Source organism: Monodelphis domestica, chromosome 2 (assembly GCF_027887165.1).
Source record: "Monodelphis domestica isolate mMonDom1 chromosome 2, mMonDom1.pri, whole genome shotgun sequence".
NCBI lineage: Eukaryota > Metazoa > Chordata > Mammalia > Didelphimorphia > Didelphidae > Monodelphis > Monodelphis domestica.
The window spans coordinates 368,718,825-368,739,609 of NC_077228.1; the positions used below are offsets into that span (position 1 = coordinate 368,718,825).

General features: G+C 37.7%; 1 protein-coding gene across 4 annotated transcripts in view; it reads right to left on the reverse strand.

Annotated features, from left to right (window-relative positions):
* Window positions 1–10,466: 10,466 nt before the first annotated feature.
* Window positions 10,467–20,785, reverse strand: part of BVES (blood vessel epicardial substance) — a 134,725-nt gene continuing 124,406 nt past the window's right edge. For all 4 annotated transcript variants that reach the window (XM_056818627.1, XM_016431212.2, XM_016431211.2 and 1 more), the window contains one exon: window positions 10,467–14,425. In XM_056818627.1, the coding sequence (XP_056674605.1) occupies window positions 14,316–14,425 (110 nt within the window). In that variant the 3' untranslated portion in view covers window positions 10,467–14,315. The remainder of the gene's footprint in view (window positions 14,426–20,785) is intronic.

Here is a 20,785-nt window from a genome sequence, read left to right on the forward strand (position 1 = left end):
TTCTTTCCCTATCCTTCCCCCCCCCCCAGCTCTCCCATAGCTGATGCATGATTCCACTGAGTTTTACATGTCATTGATCAAGAACTATTTCCATATTATTGATATTTGCACTAGCATGATCATTTAGAGTCTACATCCCCAGTCATATCCCCATCAATCCATGTGATCAAGGAGTTGTTTTTCTTGTGTTTCTATTCCCACAGTTTTTCTTCTGAATGTGGATGGTATTCTTTCTCATAGGTCTCTCAGAATTGTTCTGGATCATTTCATTGCTGCTAGTAGAGAAGTCCACTACATTCAATTGTGCCACAGTGTATCAGTCTTTGTGTATAAGGTTTCCCGACTTCTGCTCCATTCACTCTGCCTCACTTCCTGGAGGTCATTCAAGTTCCCATGGAATTCCTCCAGTTCGTTATTCCTTTGAGCACAATAGTATTCCATACCACAATTTGTCCAGTCATTCCCCAATTGAAGGGTATCCCCTCATTTTCCAATTTTTTGCCATCACAAAGAGTGCAGATATGACTATTCTTGTACATGTCTTTTTCCTTATGATCTCTTTAGAGTACAAACCCAGCAGTAACACTAATTATTCTTGCCGACCAGGAACCTACATATAAGGAGTACAAGGGTTGTCAGTGTTCTGGGTCAAACAAAATGCCTTGATTTGGTGGGAAACTCCCTGCCATTGAGACACAGCTACTAAGGTGGGTGGCATTCCAACAGATGAATAAAGACATAGACATATACTCCCACAGTCCTGTGACCCTCTGCCCAATACACTCTGGGTTTATATAGATTTAGCTTTCTCCTGTGGTCATCAGCCCAAAGAGGTTATCTTATCCCTTCTCCAGAGAAAATCTCTAAAGCAGAGCCTAAGCATGGATAGAGTGTTCTCCCACAAAGAGATGTATAATCAACGTATAATATGGGTATTAGATATGGGTTACTATTTTTGTTTCTTCCAACATAGAACTGCAAGAATAAACACAAAGGACTCAGAGTTAAGCACAAACAAATACAAAAAATAGAAAACACTTAAATAAACCCGTTGTACTCATCACATTAAAGTTATATTCCCAAAGTGAAAGTCTCCCAGCTCCCCTAACTCAGTAAGTCCCATTGGCTCTCTATTACTTCCAGGATTAAAATTTGTTTGACATCTAAAGCATTTTATGATATGTCTCCCTTCCTGTCTTTCCAATCTTCCTGTTTTAGGCTCCTTTCCATGCTATCTATGATCTCACCTTCCTGGCTAATTTGCTGTTCCTTGTCCATGACACCTCATCACCAGTCTCCATGCCTTTGAACTGACTGTCCTCCATTTCCAGAAAACTCTATTAGAATCATTGGCAAGATTTGGCTCAAATTCCATCTTCTTCAAGAGGTCTTTCCTGGTCCCTCTCCTAATCCCCAACCAAGACTGATAAAGCCTTCCCATCCAAAGTTACTTTCTATCCACTCTGTACTATGATGAGTCTAACTATTTATATGTTGTCTCTTCCACTAGAATGTAAGCTTATTAAGGGCAGGGCCTCTTTTTGCTATTTTTTTAAACTCAGCACAATACCTGGAACATAGTAAGTGGTTAGTAATGTTCATTGATTGATCGATTCTTTCCTTCTCTGAAAGTAAAGGCCTTTTGTGGGATTCTTAAACAGATTACCTCAAATATGTACTGTCCCAGAAAATCACAGCAATTGTCATGGAGGTTTGACAAGGTCCAAATTGGGACCTTTAAACATAGTTTTAGTCTGTTTTTCAGGATGGTTCTGTTGATCCTCTTCTCCAAGAAGCCTACATTTAGGAAATCTCCCTCTGGACAATAAGCACCTCAACTCAGGAACTTTCCAACTCAGTTAGCCATGAAGTGACCCACAAAGATGGAAGCATCCATATTGAAATATTTCTATTCACTGACCTGTGCTCATATAAGGAAAGAAAATAAAGAGAATAAGGCAGTCAAGGTCTCCAGACTCAATCTTCCTTGGTCAAATACAAGTCTCCCACCACTGTGTGCTTCTGCTCCAACTCTCTATTGCTATTTGGGGTGGATGAGTAGAAATCCCTTTCCTTAATTCTTGTTGGAATGTATGGAAGGGGAAAAGATATAAAAAAGGAGAAAGGTTCAGAAGAGTTCCAAAGAGGGCAAAAGTAGATAGAATCATATTTCTTTGCTTTTAAGGATTATAGAAAATGAAAGTTCTAACAAGAATCCATCTTCCTAGAACTCAGTCAACTAGTCATCAGAAGGCAGCATTAGTCACCAGAGAACAATCAAATATTTTCTCTGTCCTCTAAGGAAAAGTGAAAGAAATCATGCTGAACTATATGGGAAATAAATCTAACTTCTATCCTATAAAAATAGGTACATTAGACTAAACACTCTCTTCTAAGGTCATTTCCTCCACTATTATTCCATATTGGGATAATATGAATATATTTGATGTGGATACATCTGAAAATATATTTTAATTGGCATTTTCATCACTCCAAATTTAGTCCTAAGTAGAGATCATCTAGTCCTATTTCTTCATTTTGAAGTAAAGAAATTGGACAAAGAAATATGAAGATACCAAGACTTAAGCCACTTTAGGGAATATTAAAACTCTTTCTTCCATCTTTGAATCAAAACTAGGTATCAGTCCCAAGACAGAAGAATAGTAAGGGCTAGACAATTGGGGTTAAGTGATTTGCTCACAGTCATAGTTAGGAAGTATCTGAGGCCCGATTTGAACCCATGTCCTCCCGTCTCCAGGCCTGGCACTCTAACCATCAAATCCACTAGCTGCTCTTAGAAATAGGGATTTTAGTGGGATTTGAAGATGGGAGACAGAAGAGAGGGAGGGAATTCCAAATATAAGGGAAGGCCAGTGAAAATTTTCAGAAATAGAAAATAGATTGTTTAGTGTGGACAAGAAAGCTGGTGTCACTAGACTATAGAATATATATAGAGAAGGAATGTTTAAAAAAACCCAAAAGGTAGGAAGGGGCACAGATTGGGTAGGAGGGCTTCAAATGCCCAACTGAATTTATTTGATTTTAAGGTGATAAGAAGTCACTCTTGTTGTTTTAAAGTGAGTAAGGAGGAAAGGTTTATATGGTTGGACCTGTGATGTTAGGAAGCTGAATTTGACAGTTGAGAGGAAAGCTGACAAGTGGAGAGAAACTCAAAGCAGAAAGACTATTTAGCTGGCAATTGCAATAGTTTAGGCTTGAAGTAATTGATTAGGGTCTGAATGATTCCTCTAGAATCCTGTCCAATTCAAATTCTGGAATTCTGGAAAAGATAGTATGGCATAATAGAAAATGCTTGGAGTATATAGACCTTGGAATCAGAAATCATAGGCATATAGATTGTGAGCCAAAAGCAACCTTAGAGGCCATCTCATCAAGCTCTCATTTTTCAGATGAGTAAATTGAGTCTCAGGTCAAGAAACTTGCCTAACTCACAGAGGATACAAGTGTTAATTTTTGTTCAGTTGTATCAGATGTGTCTGACTCTTTTGGGATCCCATTTAGAATTTTCTTGGCTAAGATACTGGAGTGGTTTTCCATTTTCTCTTCCAGCCCATTTTACAGATGAGGAGCTAGGGATAAGAGATTTGCCCTGAGTCACCTAGCTAGAAAGTGTCTGAGGACAGATTTGATCTCAGGAAGATGAGTCTTGCTAACTGCAGAGGTGGCCCTTTATACACCGTGCCCCCCAACTACCCTGTAACTATTAAAACCACATTTAAAACCAAATGATACCATGTAGACATCAATTATTACTGTGTTTTCACTGAACTCAGACATTTCAGACTTATTTGCTGAGGCTGAATTCGCCTTGGTTTTAAACTTTGGATTTTAAAGGGCAAGTGGCATTGCCAAGTACTTTTAGAAGCTGTGCATGGCTGTCACCAAGGAAAGGTTAAGCCAACCTTCCCTCATCTTCCTACCACTGAAATTCCAAGAAGTATAGCCTAGCAGATCACATATGGCAGTAGGAGTTACAGTAGGAAAGGCAGTGATGCTGGAGTCACTGGAGTCACAGAAGTATGGGGGCCAAATCTTACCTCTTTTAATATAGAGAAGAAGGCTGGAACTCCCCCACCCCCTTAAATCTTGATAGCAATTTTAAATGTATCACTTCCTCTTTCCTTTTAAAAATATATATGTCTGTATTTGCAGGACATTCCAAAAGAGTTAGTGAAAATTTAAGTTTCATATTATATCTATGTATATATGTATATATATATATTTTTTAAAGCTTTAGTAGCTTAAAACTATAAACTAAGATGTGGGGAAATGGGGATATTAATATGTCATTGGTTGAGCTGTGAACTGATCCAAACATTTTGGAGAGCATTTTGGAATTACCCCTAGAGAGTTATAAAACTATATATATGCTTAGATCCAGCAATGCCAATGCCAGGTCTGTTTCCCAAGAAGATCAGGGGAAAATGGAAAGAACCTCTATTTCTAAAATATTTATAGCAGTTCTCTTTGAGATATCAAAGACCCGGAAATTGAGGGGATGCCCATCCATTGGGGAATGGCTAAACAAATTGTGGAAACAAAGGGATGGAATACTACTATACCATAAGAAACAATGAACAATTATTTTTTAACATGGAAAGAACTATATGGGATAATAAACAGCAAAATGAGTAGAACCAAGAGGATATTATACACAACTACAGATTTATACTTGAAGAATAACTTGTGAATCTCACCTTCAGAGATTCTAACCCCAGCTAAACTGAGACTTGTTAAAAATCAACAGTTTAGGGTTTTTTTTTTTAATGTGAATTTTGAAGATCTTGTGGCAGGCTGGATCACCAGATCATTTTGTTTTTGTTTTACCACTCACCCCGTATGCCCAAAACAATGTTCAATTCACCTCTCTTCAAGGCATCAGAGTCTTTGCTGTTGGTTGTTACTTGGTCAGCTTCACACTCTTTCTAAAGCTTTTGACTTGACCCAAAGGCCACAGGTATGAAGAGAGTCTGCCTCCTTTTCCCTGGGGTGTGCTGGCACACCCATGACACTCTTGCTATGTCTTTAGTTGTTTCAAAAGGAAAACAATTTCACTTTACTTCTGAAATGAAATGGCTCAATCAGCCATGTTCTTTGGCTCTTTTGATGCAATGAGTCCAATTAGAAAACAATGATGTTACGGAAGACATTCTGAGCTTAGAATCAGAAGGCATTGGTTTGAGTTCTAGCAACATGATCACAGGCAGGTCACTTCCTCTCTCTAAACTTCAGTTTCCTTATCATTAATGCTTGTATGACCCATCTAACAGGGAAGGTCGGAACATCCAGCAGGATTAATGCTGGTAAAGCACTTTGTTGCCTTATAGTTTAATATAAACATGAGAGGTTCTCGTTCTTTAAAGTCATCTCATTAAGAATTATTTTAAATAATTAATAACTATTTATTAGGCCCTTCCTACATGCTAATAACTGCTTCATCAATGTCAGTCAGACTCCTTCATTGTCAAGGAGGACCAGTGACATCACAGGATGATGTTTTGATTTGGCATGAATTGGATTTAGGTGAGGCAGAGTTGCACTCTTGCTTCCAGAGTCATCAAAATCCAGTGCAAGACAAAGTCGAGACAACTGGAGAGAAAAAATGACTGAGGGAGACCTCTGATGTTTGGCCAAGCTTTAAGTGCTCCATAGTGTCTGCTTCAGCCACCTTCATGACCGTTAGAACAAAGTGTCCTCATCTGCCCATTCCTTTGGGAGAAATCTTTATATACTCGGGGTAGGTATCCCCCTAGTTCACTGACATGTTCGAAGCCTATTGGTTACCCTCAATCTGGTTTAGTCTGCTTGCTGAGATGGTTTTAGCAATGTGTGGCTGTTACTCATGCTATAGCTTCTTGGAGCCATAGGTAAGAGTTGGGTGGCAAATGGACACCAAAGGTGGGTGAGCAGCCCTGAAAAGGACTCTCAGTAAGCCATCATCAAAGATGTGTTACTCCTTCTTGAATAACCCACATACCCCATTTATCCTATTTACATGATAAATAGGAAATAATTGGCAGAAGGACTGTACTAGAAGTATGGGAGATTGGCAAAGGCTTTTGGGGATTTTATTTGGACTTGAAGCTAACCAAAGAAGTCAAGAGGCAGAGAAGAGCATTGGGAAAAGTGAAAGAAACTGCCAGAAGCAGAAAGATGAAATGGAACACTGTGTTTGTGGATCAACAAGAAGTCAGTGACATTGAATCTGAGAGTACATGATGAGGTGTTAAGAAGATCAGAAATGAGGAGGAAAGGAGATGATATTAGGAAGTGTTTTGAATGCCAAGCAGAGGATTTTATATTTGATCCTAGAAGTGATAGGGAGCAATTAGAGTTTAGGGAAGTCAACTTTTCAGTTGAGTGCAGGATGGACTGGAGTGAAGAGAGACTTGTGGCAGGTAGATTTACCAGGAGCTATTTTAAAAATTCAGTCAGGAAGTAGGATGGTGAAAGTATTAGAGGAGAGAAGGGGATATACTTGAGAGAGTTGTTGCAATTTATCTTTTAAAAACATTTCACATAATTTTTTCTAAATCAATATTATAAAGGCACTAACATATTATAGAATAGTGAGCCACATTTTATCCCTTAGAAAGCAGGAGTCTTTAATAATTAGAGGCGTCCCAAAGTAGAATGGGTCACCATAGGAAGTAATGAAATCTTTATCAATGGAGGTTTTAGGCAGAAGCTTGAAGACCATTGGTCAGGGCAAATTTATATGCAATAAAGGGATGAATCTGAAAACTTCTGAAGTCATTTTCAGGTTTCTCTGACTCTGTAAGGTTAGCTTTGTTTTTCAGAAAGGTAATTAAGTCTCTGTATCCTATTACAATTTAAGGATTATATATAGAAACATGTGTATCCATATTTATACATACATGCATATATTTATATATAAATCACATAACTGAGTAGTGTCTTCTTAAAGACTGTTCACTTTTAAACTAGAGGTAAACTTAGGTAAGCACTGGAAGAAATTCATTAAAGTTTGGGGCAAGAACATTAAACAATTTTAATGCCACCTCTTTTTATTACAGATCCTGGACAAACAAAATATGGCCATTTTCCCTTAGAAAAGTTGTTCTGGGGTGAACAGAACAGAAATGTACGTTGGACATGCCCATAGGACAGGAACAGCAAATTCACTGCTAATCTCCAAGTTTCTAGTTTGCTGCTATCTATGACTGAAGTTATAAATTTTTAAGTATTGTAATGATAGTAAAAAGGAAGATGGATGGGTAGGAGCAGGGATGGAGTAGTTCAAGGGATAGAAGGGCTTGTGTGGTGGAGGAGAGAGAACCACTAGTGCTTAGAGACAGGCTGTCAAATTCTCTTTCCCTCATACTTCAAACCCACAAGAGAGGTACCCTTGAGGTGCTGTTGTGGCAAGGAGGAACAGGGGCTGTCTCAATAAGTAGGCTTCTGGGGGATTATGAAATTCACTTGTGAGGGGGCAGAGTCAAGATGGCAGTATAGAGGCAGCAAAAACTTGTTCTTGGGTAGGATGAGCTAACATAATAAAAATGACAATCCTACCCAAATTAATTTACTTATTTAGTGCTATACCCATTGAACTACCAAAAAACTATTTTTACTGAATTAGGAAAAACCATAACAAAGTTTATCTGGAAGAACAAAAGATCAAGGATAACCAAGGAAATGATGAAAAAAAAAATGCGAAGGAAGGTGGCCTTGCAGTCCCAGATCTCAAACTATACTATAAAGCAGTGTCATCAAAACATTATTGTACCAGCTAAGAGATGGAAAGGAGGACTACTGGAATAGACTTGGGGTAAGTGATCTAAGCAGGACAGTCTATGATAAGCCAAAAGATCCCAGCTTCTGGGACCAAAATCCACTATTTGATAAAATCTTCTAGGAAAATTGGAAGACAGTTTGGGAGAGATTAGGTTTGGATCAACATCTCACACCCTACACCAAGATAAACTAAGAATGAGTGAATGATTTGAATATAAAGATGGAATCAATAAGTAAATTAAGTGAGCACAGAATAATATACATGTCAGACCTTTGGGAAAGAAAGATTTTAATACCAAGCAAGAGTTAGAAAAAAATCACAAAATGTAAAATATATAATTTTGATTATACTAAAATAAAAAAAAATTTTGTACCAACAAAACAAATGCAACCATAATTAGAAGGGAAGCAACAAATTGGGGGGGGGAATCTTCAAAACAAAAACTTCTGACATAGGTCTAATTACTCAAATTTAGAAAGAACCAAACCAATTGTACAAAAAAATCTAGCCATTCTCCAAATGATAAAAAGGCAAGGGACATGAATAGGCAATTTTCAGTTAAAGAAATCAAAACTATTAATAAGCACATGAAAAAGTGTTCTAAATCCCTTATAATCAGAGAGATGCAGATCAAAACAACTCTGAGGTATCACCTCACACCTAGCTAATTGGTTAACATGACAACAAAGGAATGAATGTTGGAGGGGATGTGGCAAAATTGAGACATTAATGCATTGGTGATGGAGTTGTGAATTGATCCAATCATTCTGGAGGGTAATTTGGAACTATGCCCAAAGGGCACTAAAAGACTATCTGTCTTTTGATCCAGCCATAGCACTGCTGGGTTTGTACCCTAAAGAGATAATAAAGAAAAAGACATGTACAAGAATATTCATAGCTGTGCTCTTTGCGGTGGCCAAAAATTGGAAAATGAGGGGATGCCCTTCGATTGGGGAATGGCTGAACAAATTGAGGTATATGTTGGTGATGGAAAACTATTGTGCTCAAAGGAATAATAAAGTGGAGGAATTCCATGGGGACTGGAAGAACCTCCAGGAATTGGTGCAGAGTGAGAGGAGAAGAACCAGATCATTATATACAGAGACTGATACATTGTGGTACAATCAAATGTAATGGACTTCTCCATTAGTGGCCATGCAGTGATCCTGAACAACCTGGAGGGATATATAAGAAAGAACACTATCCACATTCAGAGGAAACACTGTGGAAGTAGAAACACAGAAGAAAAACAACTGCTTGAATACATGGGTCGAAGGGATATGGTTGGGAATGTAGACTCTAAATGAACATCCTAGTGTAAACAACAACATGAAAATAGGTTCTGATCAAGGACACATGTAATACCCAATGGAATTGCATGTCGGCTATGGGAAGGGGCGAGGGGAGGAGAGAAAGGGAAAGAATATGATTCTTGTAACCAAGGAATAATGTTCTAAATTGATTAAATACAATTTCCCAAAAAATGAAGTTCACTTGTCCTCAGGACTTGGCTGGTGCCTGAGTCCTAGAAGCCCTACTTGTCAAGTAGGCTGACTGTCTCCATTGTCTCTTTGTTGTTTAGCCAAGGCTAATGGCCAGCCTAGACCAACACCCTCTCTTTCTCCTAAACTGCTATGATTTGAATCTGACTGCAAGTTTCTTCAGAACAAGGTTGGTTTAAAAGTTCAAGTAACAAAAAGGTGGGGGAGTGGATAGGACTGTGGAAATAAGAAACCCTATAGGTTGTCTCTTCCTTCTCCAGCCAAGTCAAATGGCTCAGGCTTCTGCATCTCTTTTTCTCCTTCCTCTCTAGTCACTTCACTATCCTATTATAATCAGACCATTAGCATCCTTCTTGGGAACGTAAAGGGATGGGATGGGTCTTCCAGGTGACCCCATGAAGTTGAAGGAATCAGCATTTGTTCTTTTGCTTTCTTTAATTGATGATCTAAAGAGGTCATGAATCTTCTGTCTTCAGGACAAGGGCAATGGAGGGCAAGGCTCCATCACCACAGGTTAGGATCTTGAGCTTTGGTCCTAGTTCCTGTCTCTCATGAGTTCACAGGGTAAAATTCCACAATTCCTTTCTGCTGCTCCAACTGCCACTCCTGGCACCAATCTAAAATTGGTTTCTCAGTTTCAGTTTTCCTTTCTACATTACCAAAAATGTTTTAAAATACACTTGGTCTTTATAAAGACTATGTGAATAAAGAGTCACAAATTGAGGGGAAGGGAGGGCATGGAAATAGTAAAGAAATGGCTGAGTTAACTTCTCTTTCAAATTTTTCTCTATATCAATCATCCTTTTGTTGCTGTTAAGTGTTTTCAGTTGCATCTGACCCTTGATGATGGCATTTGGGATTTACTTGGCAAAGCTAGTTTGCCATTTCCTTCTCCAGCTCATTTGATGGATAAGGAAACTGAGGCAAACTGGGTCAAGTGACTTGCCCAGGGTCACCCAGCTAGTAAGTGTCTCAGACCAGATTTGAACTTGGGAAGGTGAATCTTCCTGTATCCAGACCCACAGCATTTTGATAGTTTAAGTTTTAGTAGCCCTTGCTTAAATTTTTTTTAATTGTTTATTTTGTTTCTTGAAGATTGAAATGTACAACCTTCCATACTATGAGTGCTATATAGATGAATTTTTCAAGTCTTTGGATAAAACAGATTTCAAAGGGGTGCAAACTATTGCCAGGATTCACTTTATTTCATATTCAAACACAGGGTATATCTGATGATATCAATTAGACAATTCCAAGCATTTATTAAGTATTTACTATGTGTTAGATACCGTAGTAGAGAAGGGGGATACAAAGATAAAACAAAGCACTCGTTGCCCTTAAGAAACTTACAATCTCTATTAATAACATATTTAGAATAGATTATACATTCAACAGCTTAAATCAATTCCCCAGTGACTCTGAAAACATGCCATCCATTTTATGATAGTAGCTATGTTTCATACACATTTGTATAGTTAAGTGACACATTTTTCATTTTAAAGGCCTCTAAGAAAAGTATCATATATTTACGAGTCTTTTCTTCCTTTCCTGAAACCCCCATGCTCTGTGTTGTTTTTCAGCCTATTCACGACAGTTAATACCTAGCTCGTTCTCTTATTTCTTTTACATTTTCTTTCCTCGCAGGTTCATGATTCCTGTTCAGGTTCAGAGCTTTAAAAAATTTCAAATCTTAATTCATCATTCTTTATGGACAGACACATCATATATTAACAAAAAAATAAAAACAACCCACCAGTGCTCTAAAATTTATTCATCTCAGCAGCTTGCACCTTTAAAGATTTACTCCCAAAGTGGCAGAAAATTAAAAAAAAAAAAAACTCTTCCAAGTTAATTTTAAGTAATTACCCGCTCATCTGTCTGGGAGAGCAAAAGCAAATACTGCTTGAAGGGAAGGGGAGAGATTGATTTCAAGCTCCCCTAGATTCAACAGTCCATGTAAAATCTTGACCCAGCAGCACTCTGCCCCCAACTCCCATCTGTTTATTTCCAATTTAAAATGATTTGCATACCAGGGACCATTATGTCAAATTGGTTTAGGTGACAGTCTGTGGAGTGATTTTGTCAATTAGTCTTCTAAAACTTAGAGCTGATATGTCTTATCCCAATTGTTAAAGAAAAGATGTCTCAAATTCCATCTTAAAATAGCGGTATAATTGTTTTTGATTACCTGCCAAGCGATTTAAATTCTCAAAAAACACGACTACATTCCCAGGAACCTCCATTTGCAAAAATAATCTCTGATTTAAAAAATGGTAAAAATATGCAAAATGAATTAGTCATTTTAGTCTACAATTTTAATGTTTTAGTAACTGAAAGAAGGGCCAGGTAACTTGGCTAAAATTCACATCCCATTGGTGAAGTAGAAAGGAAGCTATTGCCTTTCTGATATATGGAGAAATTCTTGTAGAATGAAGCTCTTTGTAAACATTCAGAAGAGAGACAGTCTGGTAGATGAAGAGCAGTCCAGGGTCAGGAAGACTTGGTTTAAGTAGCACTTATAGTGCCTTTTATATGGTTCTAAGACCATGGGTAAGTCATTTGACCTTTGGGTAAGCCTTTGCCTATATGCTTTAGTTGAGGGATTTTCCTTTTTGGAAATTTGCTAATGAAATTCAAGGCCTCATTTCCTTCCTCTCCTCTTCGATACCCCCCAATAAAAAATGGGCAAAGGAGATGAACCAGAGGCATGTAAAGAGGAATACATTATCAAAAAATGGGTAAAAGGCTTGTTTGTATTGCTTAAAGAAGAGCCCAAATTTAAGAATACCTTGACTTACCAAATTGAATCAATGTGTAATTTGCATGTCATCTATATGAAAAGGTTGCTGTTATGTGTGACATCTTCCACAAATGACCCAGAGTGAGAGTTTGTTCAAAATTAAATTATTTAACTGGCTTGGGAGTTTAGGTTTGATGGGGTGTGGAAATGTGCGAGTATACACACAAATAAACATATACATAGATACACATACATGAATATATTTAATAAAGGACTGCCTCAGCCTGTGTCTGTGTATATGTGAAATAAATAAATAAATGTGTGTTTTAAAATTAATAAATAATAACTAAAGTATCATATTTTAAAAGTTTTATTAATAATAACTAAAGTAAAAAGAACTACCTAAATCCAGCCCACTCATGAAAGAAGAGCACGAGAGAGGAATTACAGCAAACTTAAATACAAATGTGACCACACAACATGGTGGAGAGAGGAGAGAAATTCTGGGATATATTGAAGGACTTCTGGGGGATGAAGTCCAAGGGTTCAAAATACAAATGGATGTTGGCAAGACCACTTTGTAGGATTTATCCTGGCTGGTCTGCTTCACTGATGACCACCAACCCATCATTCAATTTGACCAAGCCATACTGTGACCCTACCACTGGGATGCCACCATTTCCAGTAACAATTCTAGTTAACAGATGAAAACTTAACTCAAAATCACATTCTCTAAAATGGCTTTTTATTGATTGTTTATTATGTGTGAGAACAAGTCTGGGGTTCTAATTTTGGATATATAATCCATATACTAAAGAAAGATATGGCTAAGGAGAAGCCCCAGGATGAGAATTCTGAAAAGAAAATAAGATGAAGTTAATCTTGGTAGTCTATGATTTATTTGGCAACACCCTCTTCCTCCCTTGCCCCCATTAACACTGGCTTCTTCTGTTTTTCCAATTTCTCTCCCTCAGGTTCCAAAAGGCATGATGATACTAGTCCTTTGGGTTGGAGGGCAGAAGAGAAAAAAATAAATGGTTAGTTATAAGAGAGTGGATAGAGAAGAATGATGGGAAACAAATTCAATATTACTTTCCTCTAGGCCTGGCAACCACTTTATAATCAGAATGCTAAACTCTATCATGATGGAGAGTGTGAATTCCAGCCAGTTCCAATTTTACCTGTGATAAGTTTTATTCTGATCAGGCTGCCTACATAGGGCCAAAGTAGTCATTTTAGAAATGGAAAAAGTAGGTTATTCTAGAGAGGATTGGGGTGGGGACTGGGGAGTAACCCATAACAATCAAGCTAATCATTTCTCTGAAATTACCAATTAATTCTGCCCAAGGGGAAAAAAAAGAAATCTAGAGGCTTCACATAGATAACCTAAGTAAATTCACAATAACTTAATGTGATCAAAATTGTCTTTTGAATAAGTTAAAGAGATTGTTGCCTTAACACAATGCTTCATGATGATGAATTGATTATTATTTATGACAAAACAACAACAAAAATCTTATACTGGAGACAAGGCTATTAGAAAGGGATGATGTCCATATCACATACTAACCTCCTGGCAGAGGATCATAAGGCAAAAAGTGTGAATGGTGGTCACCTCTGTGGGTGAAAAATATGCCTCTATTTCAATTTTAGTGCCCTGGATGGGGCAAAGCCCTGTTTGATCCTTGCTAGTTTTGGTGTTTCACAAAATATATTAGAAAGTTTATTGTAGGAATCCAAAGACTGAGTTCAATTCTAGGCTCCACCAATTGCTAGATGTGTGACTTTCAGCAAGTCACATAACCTCTCTAAGTCTCAGTTTCTTCCTCTGAAAAATAGAGAAAGTAATATGTATTTGCACTACCTACCTCAGAGATGTGAGAATCAGATGAGGGAATATATGTAAAGAATGTCATAACCACAAAATACATAAACATAAGCAATTAAAGAAATGATGGGAAGTTCTATAGCAATTGATAATAAGAATATTGACTAAGTTATAACATGTCTAGAAAACACAAATATTTGTAGGTCAAAATAAAACTTTGCTAAATCAAGAAGCAGAGTAAAATAAACCAATAAAATGTTGAACAGTAAAAAAGGGGAAAAAATAGTTAAAAAAATCTTAATATCATCATTGACCCCCAGATTTCAACAATCTGGATGTATAATGATGGGACAATTTGAAAGCTTAAAAAAAAAAGTACTGATAGTTTTTCTCTTCAGGATGACATTTTTTTTTAACTGACCAGAACAACAAATCCTCCATGATTCTTTTTATGCTTGGATACAATCAACGAACTTTAACTCTAATTGGAGATTCGGGCTCAAAGACATCGTCTTCAACAGCTTCTTCAATGGGCTTCATTTTTTCAGAGGCTCTCAGGTATGGGGAGGGTGATCCTGTCAACATTTCAGAAAGAAAATTGATTAATGTAACCTGATATGTTTGTGAAAAAATAATCTCAACCACAAATTGCAACATTTTTTTTCCCAAATTGCATGGAAGTCTAAAGATTGGCAATGGCTAAGCTTGGCATTTTGTTAAAACCCTACTATGTGCTAGGCACTGAGGATACAAAGATGAAACAAAAACTGGCCCCTCCTCTGAAAGGTTAGCAACTCTGCTTTGTTTCAAATGAAACAGAGATATGAGGATGGGAAATTTGCCCTAAGTCTGATTTATCTTTATCTTATGTTAAAAAAAAAAAACTCCAAATGAGGAATAGCTGTGTTCATCTCTCTGGGGGAACACTCTTGAATTGATTCTGCTAAATTTACTTGTATAATATGAGCTTTCTTAAATAACCAGTCTCGCTAGAACAAGGCAGTTTCTGGATTTTCAGGATGTTAATTGAAAATGGAAGCAAAGCATGAACACAAAGAATAGATATGGGAGAGTGGGCTGTCTAAAAGTAGCAATACATATGATTAGGAATAGAAACATGGAATTTCTAATAAACACATAAGCAACTAAGTCACCAGTTTTATATTTTTGTTTTTCCCAATTAGACAAAATAAAGGTAAAAACATTGACTGACATAGAGTATTTAAAGGTCTCTGAATAAATGAATGTATTCTACAGATAATTTTAAGACATATGAATAGGATTATCATAGGATCAATAACTATTAGTGTTCTACCCCTCCATAAAAATGAGGTGAATTCTTTACCTAAAAGTCAAGGAAGTTATCCTCCAAGACTTCTTTGGCCTGGAGTCTAAGAGGCAAGAACTAGGACTATTGGCTGTATAGCCAAGCTTCTTCTGCATTGATTTTGTTTCCTGGTCATTGAAATAAAAGAGTAAACTGACTGGAAATTACTTCTTGAAATGGAGAAGGTAAACTGAGGGGGAACCTGTTTCTTCTTACAATGACTGTTGTTATCTGGCTTTGACTTGAGAGAGCTGCTACAGGAACCTAAGGCTGCTTATATGTAATGGAGGGATGCCACACACACACAGAGATACTGATACACAGGGGACACTGCTCTGGGATTTGCTCTGGGGTTTCTGCCTATTGATCCCTACTGATGGCTGATTCTTCAATCTATTTCCTAACCTCCTTCCTCCCTCACTCCCTCCCTTAACCAACCTCTCCCTTTTGCCTCCCTCACCTCCCAAATCTTCTTGAAGCCTTTGCTTCTTCCCTCCCTCATGAGTGAACTATAAAAATACTCTAGTTGCTTTCTCAGTCAAGGGGTTTATTGGGATAATAGGATGGGAAACTGAGGTAAGAGGGATCCCTAAACTACAGGGATAATTTTAGAAAGGTTTGAGGAAGTAGTCCAGTCACAAACTGTGACTCTGAGACAGTTAGGGAGATGGAGGACAACAGCAGTTGAAAATCTTCTTTCTTCTTCACAAATCAGCCAGGTCTCTCAGCTTAACCCCAGAAAGAAACAAAGTTCAAAGTCTCTAAGTTTTCTCCTGGCCAGCTCAACTCTCTTATAGACCACTAACTCAAAAGCTTCTCCCCTGATCAGCTTCTACTGTTCAGAGCCAGAGAGACAGAGACCCAGTCTCCAAAAGCCAAGTTTCTCTTCTCAGTGTCAACTTCAACTGCTCAGAGCCAGAGAAACCTGAAAAACCAAATCAGCCTCACAAAAGTCTTTCGGTCAGCTTCAAACCTCCAAGGAGAGAAAGTGTGACTTCCAGTCAGAGACCAAGTCCAAAAGCCAAGTTAGCCCCCCAGAGTCCTTTCAGCCAGCTTCAAACCTCCATGGAAAAGAGTGACTTCCAGTCAGAGAAAAAGACCCCTCCCCCCTGTCAGCTTAAATTGTCACCTACCAGGGAGGGACATTCTATTGGAACATTGGTTCTTGCATCTTGCTCCACAAGTCCTGCAAAACCTCTCTCTCTTCATGTCTCTATCACATCATCTAAGATCACAAATAGATGCACCTACCTGAAATCAGTGCCCTTTGTATTTCGCTGATGTCCCAAGACTCTACATTACACAATGCACTTATAACTGAATGTGTTAACATGTGGAAGTGAGTCTCTCCACTCCCTTCTACCCAGTGCTGTATCCTGCAATATTTTTTTAAAGCTATGGCCAAGTCAACCAATGATTAATTCTAAGAGTCGCCTATAAGTGTAATTGGACCTAAAGTACCTCAGACCATCTTGAGTAAGTCCTAGACTACAAAAGCGATAATAATAGATAATAAATATATGCATTTTACATGATATCATAAGTGGACTGTCCAACAATATCAAATTCAATATCTGGATCAATTTCAGCAGACTTTTGAATCTCAGCTATTCATACCACCACCATGTCATGCTTACAACTCAAAAGACCCTAAGCTAAGCTGTCAGTGATGCTGTTAAGTTAAGAGAATCCAGCTAGTCCACAGCCCTGAAGAAAAACTCACTGTAGAGTTGATTTTGGAAAGCAAATGGTTGAAGCTAGTCATCTATTTGCTTTACAGAGAGCAGAAGAAATATAATTCCACTAAAGGCATGAAGAAGAAATGCTATAATGTCTCAAAAAGTATAAAATCGATACCAATACTAGCTAGAAAATAAAGCAGCAATCATAGCAGATGGTGATCTGCCTGAGTTGGCATGGAGCAGTCATGGATGGGATGGTTTCGTCTGAACAAACTCATTGTTAAATGGCCAAATATCTGCAAGCAGCCCTAGAGGTGGCAATGAACCTTGTTGCAACATTACAGGCTATCCACATGGCACCCCTTCATCTTTAAAGTGGCACTCGGGCAACTGAGCAGAAATGTCAGGAACATCTTCAAAGAGCAAAGGACAATTTTGATAGAGGGAAGTTCAGCATTAACACACTTAATAAGCAAATCTCTTAACCTCACTGAAATAGTTTGCCTAGTTATATAAGAGCATCAGTACTGATGGTGGAGAGAGCTTTGGATTTGGAATTGGAGGCCTTGGTTCGAATCCCAGATGTCAATCACTTTCTATATGATAACTTTTTTAAGCCTCAGTTTCCTCATCTATAAACATGACTATAAGACCTCTAGAGTCCTTTCACCATCTAAATTCATCAGTCTATCCAGGACCCTATCCTCAAAAGTCCCTTGACCTGCCAATTCACCACCTTGACATCCAGTCCAACTCTGGCAGAACCACCTAGCAAAGCAACCCCAATGGAGGTACAGCCCTGGCAATTTCCTCTTCTGGGGTTGCAGTTCCTGCCTCCTCAGTAGCCATAAGGTTTGAAGATCTGGTAGAGGGACCAAAGTCTTTGATACTCTCAAACAGGGCAGCATCACAAATAGATACAGTTTTATCAAAAAAAATAACATTTTAGAACACAAAAGTTCTTTTCCTTTTTCTCTGATCACCTTAGGGGGAAAAAAAAAACTAATAGTGGTGTTGCTGGCTCACAAGTTAGACACAGTTTTGGGGCATAACATGTATTAACCAGATTGCTCTCCAAAATGGCTGGGTTAGTTCACAGTTCCACCAATAATGTATTAGTGCTCTCTTCATTGTGAAATTGAGAATTGGAAATTGAGGGGAAGCCCATCAGTTGGGAAATGGCCAAGCAAATTGTGACATATGATTGTGATGGAATCCTGCTGTGCCATAAGAAATTATGAGCAGGTTAATTAAAAAAACATAGAAAGAGTAGGACCTAGAGATGGGAAGTCCTAGGTATATATCTGGCCTCAGACACTTCCTAGCTGTGTGACTTGAACAAGCCACTTACCCCACATTGCCTAGCCCTTACCTCTCTTGGGACCAGGACACAGTATTAATTCTAAGACAGAAGGTAGGGTTTAAAAAAACATAGAAAAAACCACATGAAATAATGATGAATGAAATAAGCAGAACCCAGAAAATATTACATACAATATCCAAAATATTGTTTGAAAAATGATTTGTACATGTCTACCTCTAGAAAAAGAATTGATAGATAGAAACAAGCAAGATATAGTTTTATATTTACATATATGTATATTTGTCAAATGATGCTTTCTCTAATGCAGGGAGAGGAGAGAGAGGGAGATTGTTAGGAATTTTAATATAACACATTAATTAATTAAAAATTAAAAATCATTTGTTTATCTTTACTACACATTAGCCAATTTGAATGTCTTACCATTTGGACCACTTGGCTTTACCATCAACCCTGGTGTTGCACCCTCATCACCCTTAATCATTTTTATCCATGCTGCAGCTATAACTTTTCTGTGTGGTTTACTTCTTGCTTTTAGAGTGTGAGATTTTAGGAAGCAGAGACTATCTCACTTTTTAATTTATATTCTAAGTAATTAACTTAGTAATTTTTACATAGGATGTTAATAATAAATTATTTTTCATTTGTTCATCAATCAAATATTTATTAAATGTTAACTATGCATCTGTCATAAGACTAGGTGCTAGGGATACAAATACAAAATCAAGCCAATCTTTACTCTCCAAGACTTAACATGATTACAGCTGAGTCAAAACAAAAGCTTGTAAACAGAGATTTCAGGACATAAAAGTTAGAAAACTGGGGAGATAAGAAAAGGTTAATAAATGAATTGATAACTGACCCTTTACTTGAAAGGAGCTAGAGTTCCCAAAAGGAGAAGAACATTCCAGGTATGGAGGATAAACTGTGCAAAGTCTCCAAACAAACAGAAAATAATTACAAGAACAATATTTTGGCTGGAACACAGAGAGTATGATATGGAGTAATGAGTAATTAGGTTGTGAAGAGTTTTAAAATCCAGTCAGGCAAAGAAAGATAATAAATGTTGGAGAGGATGTGGCAAAATAGGGACTTTAATACATTGCTGGTTGAGTTGTGAATTGATCCAACCATTCTGAATGGTAATTTGGAACTTTACCCAAAGGTCTTTAAAAGACTGCCTGCCCTTTGATACAGCCATAGCACTGGTGATTTTGTACCACAAGGAGATAATGAGGGGAAAAAAAAAACTTGTACAAAAATATTTATAGCTGTGCTCTTTGTAGTGGCAAAAAATATTGAAAAATGAGGGGGTATCCATCAATTTAGGAATGGCTGAACAAATTGTGGTGTCTGTTGGTGATGGAAGGAATAATGAACTGGAGGAATTCCATGTGAACTGGAATGACCTCCAGGAATTGATGCAGAATGAAAGGACCAGAACCAGGAGAACATTGTATACAGAGACTGATACACTGTGGCACAGTTGAATGTAATGGACTTCTCTACTTGTAGCAATGAAATGATCCAAAACAATTCTGAGGGACTTATGAGAAAGATGCTATCCACATCCAGAGAAAGAACTGTGGGAGTAGAAACACAGAAGAAAAACAACTGCTTGATCACCTGGGTTGATGGGGATATGATTGGGGATGTAGACTCTAAATGATCACCCTAGTGCAACTACTAATAATATGGAAATAGGTCTTGATCAATGACCCAGTAGAATTGCTTGTTGGCTATGGGAGGGGGTTAGGGAAGGGAAAGAACATGAATCTTGTAACCATGGAAAAATTTTCTTGATTAATTAAATACAATTTAACAAATAAAAAAATTTAAAAGCCAATCAGAAGAGGTTGTATTTTGTCTCAGAGACAACAGGGAGCCACTGAAGCCTCTAGAATAGAGTAGAGAAATGGTCAGACTTGTGTCCAAGGTCATAACACAGTAAATGTCAGGGTAGTGCTGAGTACTGCAAGTTTCCTGATTCACAGTGTAACATGTGGCCACTGTCTTCATATCTCGAGAAATTGCTTCTTGTTAGTGATGGAAAGTCTCAGGGATCCTTCGAAAACATTCAGAAAACACTTGAAGTAGCAAGTGACTCAGTAGCAGCTAAAGAGCTGGAGCAGTCAGGTGACTCAGTGGCTAGAAAGCCAGTTCTGGAATCAGTAGGTCTTGGGTTCAACTCTGGTCTCAGGCACTTCTTAGTGATGTGACCCTGGGCAAGTCACTTAACCCATTTGCCTAGCCCTTGTCCTTTTGTCTTAGAGTTGATACAAAGAAAGAAAGAGTTGGGGTCTTTATTTTTAAATATGGAGAGTTGGGTTGCCTGTGGAGGAGCAACAGGCCTAGAGCCATCAGGGTCTATGTTCAAATCTAGCTTTAGACACTTCCTAGCTATGTGACCTTGAGCAAGTCACTTAATCTGCATCAGTTTCTTCATCTGTAAAATGAGGTTCTTAAATAAAAGCACTTATTTTCTAGGGTTCATATGAGATAATAATAAAAGTACTTAGAATAGTTCCTGGTATAAAATAAACATTATACAAATACTAACTATTGGTTGTTAGTTTTTATTATTTATTTGGACAACCAGAGAAAT